The sequence below is a fragment of the Ipomoea triloba genome, chromosome 6, assembly GCF_003576645.1.
Source record: "Ipomoea triloba cultivar NCNSP0323 chromosome 6, ASM357664v1".
NCBI lineage: Eukaryota > Viridiplantae > Streptophyta > Magnoliopsida > Solanales > Convolvulaceae > Ipomoea > Ipomoea triloba.
Window position 1 is genome coordinate 10,738,117 of NC_044921.1, and position 10,290 is coordinate 10,748,406.

The following is a 10,290-nucleotide window of genomic DNA, read 5'->3' on the forward strand; positions in this document are numbered from 1 at the left end:
TTTAGTATAACTCAGGAGCGAAAAGTGAGTACGAAAGGACGAAAAGTGAACACCAATAATAACTTAGGGAAGAAAAGTGAGCATGACCAATACTCAAGGACGAATTCTACAATTATTCTATAACTTAGAGAAGAAAAGTGCAATTTTCCATTTTTAATATAAATCAAATTTAGTTTAAATTGTCTAATTTAACTGTAAAACTCGGATATTTTCTTCTATTTTTTATCATTTAATATGATTAAAACGCATTTACACACGCTTTTTAGTATTAATAGGAGAAGAGACGCAGAAGATATTGACACTAAAAAGTTATATATATAGAGAGAGAAAAAGAAATAATGTACACCTCACACTATATACATACACCAAACCATGGGAATGCATTTATGACATTTTTCTCAACCTTTCCTAACACTGTGCAGTTAGAGTGTCATGAAGGAAGAGATGTCATTACACCAACAACGACAAGAGCAGAGAATATTGGGAGGAAATTAGAAATTACGGGATTTTGAAGCCCTTCACACAAAAATTTGAACGGCTAAGATGACGTAAATACACAAAAATAAAAGGGTTGAAAGAGAAAACAAAAACCTCACACAGGGACCAAACGCTAATAATTCCATAACAGAGACTCAAAACTGCTACTATCGTCGTCCGCGCCGCTGCCGAGCCACGACGGCGGCGGGTACAGCCACCCGTCCACCGAGTCAACGTAAACGAACTCGCTCCCCAGCTCGGGCGAGTCGAAACTCGTGCCGAGCCTCGGCAGTTCCACGATTTCGCTCAGCTCCTCCGACGTCGCCGGGTCTATCTCCGAGGAAGACGAGGAGGACGGCGACGGCGACGGGGGGTCGAATTTCTCCATCGCCGCAGCTTTGGCCGCCGCCACTTGGATGTCCCGCGGGGTGAGCGAGGCGGGGCGGGGCAACGCGGCGGCCAGGTCGGGGAAATTGAGCACGGCGGAATTTCCCTTGATGCTCAGAGCCGCGACGTCGTGTGCCCTAGCCGCCATTTCCGGGTTGGGGAAAGTCCCGAGCCAAATGCGCGACTTTTTCCGAGGCTCCCGGATTTCAGAAACCCATTTCCCCCAGTTCCTCATTCGAACTCCCCGGTACACCGGATGCTTGCTGCCACTATCTCGGCTTCTCTTCATCTTCTTCGGTTCCTTATCTGCAGACCCCGAGTCAAGAACCGGCCGAGTTGACCCGAAAATTACTTCTGAGCTTGAACTGCAATCTGGTGGGTCTGAACTCATCTATTTGCACTGTGATTGATGGATCAACAAAATATATATATATATATCATGCACTAGTCCCAGACCTGAGTGTGTATATATATTTATATATGTTGGTGGTAGAATGAATGAATGAATGAGGGAGTTTGAGCTTGAGCTTCCCTAGGAGTCATGCAACACTTATAAGGGGGGGAGAGAATGAGACTATGAGAGATGACACTATGACAGATTGTTGTTGTCGTCTTAAATAATTCTGTACGTGAATCTTGTTTCCATATTTAACTATTTTTTTTACTTGTATGATTTATACTTTTCTATATACTAATATTTAATTAAATACTTTAATAAAATTAAGGGAAAATAATATATTTAACTTGATTGTTCACGTAATTTCTTTTTTTTTTTTTCTTTTTTAACAATAAAGATATTAACATGGATTATCACAGTTGTTAAAAAGTTATTACTCAATTGCTCTAGGTGTGGGATACAATCGCCTCCATAAGAGATTGTGGAATGACACTTAAATTGAGGTCAAATATTTACTCATGTGTTAGCTTTTATGGTGGAATTAAGGTCTTGACTTGTGTGTTGTATCATTGGGTACTATTGTTAAGAGGTTAGAGTGCGGTAGGAAAGGGCCACCTGGAAGACGGTTCAACCATCCAAAGGAAAAAAAGGGTTACCTGGTGTCGAGAAGAGTTCGATGTGTGAGTCATCTAGAGTAAGCCGCCGCGGATGTTGGCTTCTCAAGGGGTGGACAATGATACGATCCTATGTCTTCCACTGTACTCATGAGCTAGTTTTTGAGGTGCAGTTAGGATCTTGACTTAAGTGTCATATCAATGCTTGATTTTAAAATCTACAAGTTTTGGCCTACATTATTAAAAATGCGTCACATTCAATTCTTACGCTATTCTAAATGTGCTATTTAATTAAAAATTAACTTTTATTCATATACCATTTGTTTAATTAAAATAAAAACTATTTTCACATTTCGTCCCATGACTATTCTATTATTTTTACATTTGATCTCCAAGCATTATTTTAAATGTCACGTTTGGTGCACAATTTATTAACTTTGTTTTATGGGGTCATATTTGAACTTTCTAACCAAAACTATAGAAGAAAATAATAAGAATGTTTCACATTTTTATTTTAGAACCATATCACTTTGAACATCTCAACACTTTTGGAGAGTAAACATATGATTCCGAGTTGAAGATCTGATGCAATTTGACTACCTTTTTATTTTATTATTTTTTTACAAGGGATTTGGCCAAAAAGATAAATGCTGCAAAAGAAAAAAAAAAAAAAAGAAACTGAGCACCATAAAACTTAAGTAATGTGGTTATAAATTAAACGAATATTTTTGTGGAAGTAGGAGTGAAAGTGATTCTTAAAATAATATATTAATTAACAAGTAAGAAAGAGTGGGCAGTGGAATAGCAGGGCGGTGAGGTGGATGAGGGACCAAAGAAGAAATGGGTCAATCCTGCAAGACCTATCTTACCTAGGGTAAATAGGAAGACAGGGTCCCATTCATTCTTACTCAGCCCTCATTTCATTGTCTGCATCCACGGTGCATGTGTTTCTGGTTTCACTCTGTTTTATCCTCCTTATCTTCACCGCTACCTACTCTGCAACCCTAACCCTAACGCGGGCGTTTGATTTAGAGTAGGGAAATTAAGGAGAAAATAAATTGGCTAATAATTTTGTGTTCTCATCTACGGTTATGGAGTGACTCTTCCAAATAAAAAGTCATGCATTTGAACTCCAATCAGGATAATATTTTATAACAGAGTTAGTAATAAGACAGATGGAAAAGTGTCTTTGTCTCCTTTTTCATGTCTTTTGCATGGCTAAATTTCAATTCATAAGGTGGAGACTTTGAATTTTGATTCATTGAATTGAAAAATTTGTAATTCCATTCAATTGCAATACTCTCAAACCAAACAATGTAATTTTCCAATTTATAAAATTATATTACTAAAGAATTTCAATTCATGCCAACCAAACACCTCATCAAAGTGTGCCGCATGAAATTACAATAAGTGCATTTGATGATATGTAAAGTTCACTCAAGTGCGTTACTCGGAATCATTGTTGAGTATACTCAAAATTTAAGATAATTATTAAATTATTATCATTTTTTTTCTTATTACTTTAGAATCGTTGATTTTCCTAGATTAACGACTAGGATGACTTCTCATTTTCTCCTAAGCATCGGTTGTCACTTGAGTGTGTCTGTATATATACATAAATAAACATAATAACTCTCAATCAAAGTTATATCTCTAATCTATGTCATTGTTTTTAGTGCTAACCATTTTGTACATTTTGTTTTTAGAGTTGTACTATATAATTTTTTTGGATAAAAATATCCTTACCGTTATAACTTCCATTATCTTTTCCATTAAGTTTACCAAGCACATGCCAGTCGTTATACCGTGGACCATGGATCATGGCTGATACTGCAGTTGTGTTGAACAGATACTGTAGTTGTGTTGAAAGGGAACTGCAGTTGCGCGGAACAGAGACCGTGTCATCCGTCTGGAACTGCAATTGTGTTGAACTGATACTGCAATTGTGTTGAACTGATACTGCAGTTGTGTTGAACGGATACTGCAGTTGTGTTGAAAGGATACTGCAGTTGTGTTGAACGGATGAACGGTCTTTGTTCCGCGCAACTGCAGTTTCCTTTCAACACAACTGTAGTATCTTTTTCAACACAACTGCACTATCCGTTCAACACAACTGCAGTATCAGCCATGATCATGGTCCACAATATAATTTGCGTGCACATGCATCCACCATATTTTTTTCTTATATTCTTTAATGATAATAATATTTGTAGATATTATATAATAGATTAATATAATAAATAATTTATTTTAATTTAGATTTTAATTAGTAAGAATTTGTTAATTATTTTTTAAAATATAAATATTGGACAATATATTTTTGCGCGTCGCGCATAAAAAAGACTAGTATATTATATAAGTATAAAATAAATTATACATAAACAATTTGTAATGATTTTGACAAGTTAGTAGAATTTAAAATATTTTTTAAAATAATATGCGATTATGAGAAAATTTTATTGAATAGTAATCTCAAAAGCGAACAAAAATGTACTTCTCACCTTAAAAAGGAAGCAATAAAAAAAAATACAAAATTTATTTTGGATTAAAAACATAATGATCAAATTGATATTTCGTTCCTTTTTAAGGTGAGAAGTACATTTTTGTTCGCTTTTGAGATTACTATTCAATAAAATTTTCTCATAATCGCATATTATTTTAAAAAATATTTTAAATTCTACTAACTTGTCAAAATCATTACAAATTGTTTATGTATAATTTATTTTATACTTATATAATATACTAGTCTTTTTTATGCGCGACGCGCAAAAATATATTGTCCAATATTTATATTTTAAAAAATAATTAACAAATTCTTACTAATTAAAATCTAAATTAAAATAAATTATTTATTATATTAATCTATTATATAATATCTACAAATATTATTATCATTAAAGAATATAAGAAAAAAATATGGTGGATGCATGTGCACGCAAATTATATTGTGGACCATGATCATGGCTGATACTGCAGTTGTGTTGAACGGATAGTGCAGTTGTGTTGAAAAAGATACTACAGTTGTGTTGAAAGGAAACTGCAGTTGCGCGGAACAAAGACCGTTCATCCGTTCAACACAACTGCAGTATCCTTTCAACACAACTGCAGTATCCGTTCAACACAACTGCAGTATCAGTTCAACACAATTGCAGTATCAGTTCAACACAATTGCAGTTCCAGACGGATGACACGGTCTCTGTTCCGCGCAACTGCAGTTCCCTTTCAACACAACTACAGTATCTGTTCAACACAACTGCAGTATCAGCCATGATCCATGGTCCACGGTATAACGACTGGCATGTGCTTGGTAAACTTAATGGAAAAGATAATGGAAGTTATAACGGTAAGGATATTTTTATCCAAAAAAATTATATAGTACAACTCTAAAAACAAAATGTACAAAATGGTTAGCACTAAAAACAATGACATAGATTAGAGATATAACTTTGATTGAGAGTTATTATGTTTATTTATGTATATATACAGACACACTCAAGTGACAACCGATGCTTAGGAGAAAATGAGAAGTCATCCTAGTCGTTAATCTAGGAAAATCAACGATTCTAAAGTAATAAGAAAAAAAATGATAATAATTTAATAATTATCTTAAATTTTGAGTATACTCAACAATGATTCCGAGTAACGCACTTGAGTGAACTTTACATATCATCAAATGCACTTATTGTAATTTCATGCGGCACACTTTGATGAGGTGTTTGGTTGGCATGAATTGAAATTCTTTAGTAATATAATTTTATAAATTGGAAAATTACATTGTTTGGTTTGAGAGTATTGCAATTGAATGGAATTACAAATTTTTCAATTCAATGAATCAAAATTCAAAGTCTCCACCTTATGAATTGAAATTTAGCCATGCAAAAGACATGAAAAAGGAGACAAAGACACTTTTCCATCTGTCTTATTACTAACTCTGTTATAAAATATTATCCTGATTGGAGTTCAAATGCATGACTTTTTATTTGGAAGAGTCACTCCATAACCGTAGATGAGAACACAAAATTATTAGCCAATTTATTTTCTCCTTAATTTCCCTACTCTAAATCAAACGCCCGCGTTAGGGTTAGGGTTGCAGAGTAGGTAGCGGTGAAGATAAGGAGGATAAAACAGAGTGAAACCAGAAACACATGCACCGTGGATGCAGACAATGAAATGAGGGCTGAGTAAGAATGAATGGGACCCTGTCTTCCTATTTACCCTAGGTAAGATAGGTCTTGCAGGATTGACCCATTTCTTCTTTGGTCCCTCATCCACCTCACCGCCCTGCTATTCCACTGCCCACTCTTTCTTACTTGTTAATTAATATATTATTTTAAGAATCACTTTCACTCCTACTTCCACAAAAATATTCGTTTAATTTATAACCACATTACTTAAGTTTTATGGTGCTCAGTTTCTTTTTTTTTTTTTTTCTTTTGCAGCATTTATCTTTTTGGCCAAATCCCTTGTAAAAAAATAATAAAATAAAAAGGTAGTCAAATTGCATCAGATCTTCAACTCGGAATCATATGTTTACTCTCCAAAAGTGTTGAGATGTTCAAAGTGATATGGTTCTAAAATAAAAATGTGAAACATTCTTATTATTTTCTTCTATAGTTTTGGTTAGAAAGTTCAAATATGACCCCATAAAACAAAGTTAATAAATTGTGCACCAAACGTGACATTTAAAATAATGCTTGGAGATCAAATGTAAAAATAATAGAATAGTCATGGGACGAAATGTGAAAATAGTTTTTATTTTAATTAAACAAATGGTATATGAATAAAAGTTAATTTTTAATTAAATAGCACATTTAGAATAGCGTAAGAATTGAATGTGACGCATTTTTAATAATGTAGGCCAAAACTTGTAGATTTTAAAATCAAGCATTGATATGACACTTAAGTCAAGATCCTAACTGCACCTCAAAAACTAGCTCATGAGTACAGTGGAAGACATAGGATCGTATCATTGTCCACCCCTTGAGAAGCCAACATCCGCGGCGGCTTACTCTAGATGACTCACACATCGAACTCTTCTCGACACCAGGTAACCCTTTTTTTCCTTTGGATGGTTGAACCGTCTTCCAGGTGGCCCTTTCCTACCGCACTCTAACCTCTTAACAATAGTACCCAATGATACAACACACAAGTCAAGACCTTAATTCCACCATAAAAGCTAACACATGAGTAAATATTTGACCTCAATTTAAGTGTCATTCCACAATCTCTTATGGAGGCGATTGTATCCCACACCTAGAGCAATTGAGTAATAACTTTTTAACAACTGTGATAATCCATGTTAATATCTTTATTGTTAAAAAAGAAAAAAAAAAAAAGAAATTACGTGAACAATCAAGTTAAATATATTATTTTCCCTTAATTTTATTAAAGTATTTAATTAAATATTAGTATATAGAAAAGTATAAATCATACAAGTAAAAAAAATAGTTAAATATGGAAACAAGATTCACGTACAGAATTATTTAAGACGACAACAACAATCTGTCATAGTGTCATCTCTCATAGTCTCATTCTCTCCCCCCCTTATAAGTGTTGCATGACTCCTAGGGAAGCTCAAGCTCAAACTCCCTCATTCATTCATTCATTCTACCACCAACATATATAAATATATATACACACTCAGGTCTGGGACTAGTGCATGATATATATATATATATTTTGTTGATCCATCAATCACAGTGCAAATAGATGAGTTCAGACCCACCAGATTGCAGTTCAAGCTCAGAAGTAATTTTCGGGTCAACTCGGCCGGTTCTTGACTCGGGGTCTGCAGATAAGGAACCGAAGAAGATGAAGAGAAGCCGAGATAGTGGCAGCAAGCATCCGGTGTACCGGGGAGTTCGAATGAGGAACTGGGGGAAATGGGTTTCTGAAATCCGGGAGCCTCGGAAAAAGTCGCGCATTTGGCTCGGGACTTTCCCCAACCCGGAAATGGCGGCTAGGGCACACGACGTCGCGGCTCTGAGCATCAAGGGAAATTCCGCCGTGCTCAATTTCCCCGACCTGGCCGCCGCGTTGCCCCGCCCCGCCTCGCTCACCCCGCGGGACATCCAAGTGGCGGCGGCCAAAGCTGCGGCGATGGAGAAATTCGACCCCCCGTCGCCGTCGCCGTCCTCCTCGTCTTCCTCGGAGATAGACCCGGCGACGTCGGAGGAGCTGAGCGAAATCGTGGAACTGCCGAGGCTCGGCACGAGTTTCGACTCGCCCGAGCTGGGGAGCGAGTTCGTTTACGTTGACTCGGTGGACGGGTGGCTGTACCCGCCGCCGTCGTGGCTCGGCAGCGGCGCGGACGACGATAGTAGCAGTTTTGAGTCTCTGTTATGGAATTATTAGCGTTTGGTCCCTGTGTGAGGTTTTTGTTTTCTCTTTCAACCCTTTTATTTTTGTGTATTTACGTCATCTTAGCCGTTCAAATTTTTGTGTGAAGGGCTTCAAAATCCCGTAATTTCTAATTTCCTCCCAATATTCTCTGCTCTTGTCGTTGTTGGTGTAATGACATCTCTTCCTTCATGACACTCTAACTGCACAGTGTTAGGAAAGGTTGAGAAAAATGTCATAAATGCATTCCCATGGTTTGGTGTATGTATATAGTGTGAGGTGTACATTATTTCTTTTTCTCTCTCTATATATATAACTTTTTAGTGTCAATATCTTCTGCGTCTCTTCTCCTATTAATACTAAAAAGCGTGTGTAAATGCGTTTTAATCATATTAAATGATAAAAAATAGAAGAAAATATCCGAGTTTTACAGTTAAATTAGACAATTTAAACTAAATTTGATTTATATTAAAAATGGAAAATTGCACTTTTCTTCTCTAAGTTATAGAATAATTGTAGAATTCGTCCTTGAGTATTGGTCATGCTCACTTTTCTTCCCTAAGTTATTATTGGTGTTCACTTTTCGTCCTTTCGTACTCACTTTTCGCTCCTGAGTTATACTAAAATTGTAAATTTCATTCCTAATGTTTTATTAGTAAATGAACGAAAAGTGCAACGTCAATTATAACTTAAGAACGAAAAATGAGTATGACCAATACTTAAGGACGAATTCTACAATTACCCTATAATTTAGGGATGAAAGTGTAATTTTCTCAATTAAAAATTTATAAAAATTGTTCTTTTATCTCCAAGTTATAGAGTAATTGTAGGATTCGCACCTACATTTTGGTCATACTAATTTTTCGTCCCTAATCTATAACTGAAATTGTAAATTTCGTCACTTTTTCTAACAAAATATTAGGGACAAAATTTGTAACGTCAAATAATTTAAGAAAGAGACCTACAATTACTCTATAATTTAGAATTGAAAAATACAATTTTTCTGAAAATTTTTCATGTATGGATTTTTGGTCCAAAAGTGGAGGTGAGTAGATGAAAGGATACCATAGTTTTTACCACTACTAGAGTGGTGTTGGGTGCAGGTGACAGAAGGTTAACAACTGATGCAGTCATGCAGACAGGCATTAGTGAGTGAAAATTGTTTTTGTTTTAATTTCCTGGTACAAACTACAACGTGGGTGAAATAAGTGACACTGACTGTTTTTACAATGTTTATAGTTTATGTTCCTAGGGATTGGCTAATACCTAATATATATATTGGTCTCGAGGTAGAAAAACAAAATATCAAATTAGTTTCTTATATTAGTTACTGGATGGATAAACTAATATCACTTCATTTAATTAAGTACAATTTGATGTTAAGATTAAATGCTTATTGTGATAAAAGTTATAGCTAATAACGAATATACAATTTTATTTTCTTATGACGGTTATTAAGATCAAAGTATTTATCATTAGGTCAAAAGTTATACTTAATTGTGATGGTACAATTTTATTTCTTTATATACTTGTATAGATGTCGGCATCATATTTCGATGTCAAAATGTTAATTGAACTTGACCCTTCAAACTTCCGTTCGGATAACCTTAAATGACATATTTTGTTAACAATCACATGTACATGTTTTTGACCTGGCCTATTTTAAGTTTTCATGTCAGTTTATTTTTTTTTTTTTTTTTTTTTTTTTTTTTACAATAATTATCAAATTTTGTACAAAATTTAAAATGAAACTAATGATTGTTTTGTCAAGAATAACCAAATTAGCATTTTGACTTTAATTGGTATGTATATAATTAGATGTGACATTATCTCTCTCTTATAATTGAAAGACTATTTCATATTTTCATCAATTTCTACAAATTTTAGGAATTACAACGTGCAATTGACCCTCTGTATGGTGAGATATATAGTATATCTATTTAAAAATTTTATAGTGTTATACCTAATAATTTGTTGATGTACTTTATGCTTTGTAAATTTGTAATCTTTAACCTAGTAAAGTACATGATATAATTTCATCAAGTAAATTGTTTCATTAATCAGTTTGGTTTGCGT

At 34.7% G+C, this 10,290-nt stretch overlaps 2 protein-coding genes across 2 annotated transcripts; one reads left to right on the forward strand and one right to left on the reverse strand.

Moving 5' to 3' along the window:
* Positions 1–295: 295 nt before the first annotated feature.
* On the reverse strand, positions 296–1,463 carry LOC116023062 (dehydration-responsive element-binding protein 3-like). Its single transcript, XM_031264019.1, has one exon. The coding sequence runs from the start codon at positions 1,253–1,255 to the stop codon at positions 611–613; it is 645 nt and encodes a 214-aa protein (XP_031119879.1). The 5' UTR covers positions 1,256–1,463; the 3' UTR covers positions 296–610.
* A 5,913-nt stretch (positions 1,464–7,376) lies between these two features.
* LOC116023026 (dehydration-responsive element-binding protein 3-like) lies at positions 7,377–8,544 on the forward strand. The gene has a single exon (XM_031263968.1). It carries the CDS (start codon positions 7,585–7,587, stop codon positions 8,227–8,229), a length of 645 nt encoding a protein of 214 aa, XP_031119828.1. The 5' UTR covers positions 7,377–7,584; the 3' UTR covers positions 8,230–8,544.
* The last annotated feature ends 1,746 nt before the right edge of the window (positions 8,545–10,290 follow it).

Excerpts from the sequence above, each read along its gene's own strand:
- LOC116023026 (XM_031263968.1), top strand. The coding sequence starts at position 7,585 with ATGAGTTCAGACCCACCAGATTGCAGTTCAAGCTCAGAAGTAATTTTC.
- LOC116023062 (XM_031264019.1), bottom strand. The coding sequence starts at position 1,255 with ATGAGTTCAGACCCACCAGATTGCAGTTCAAGCTCAGAAGTAATTTTC.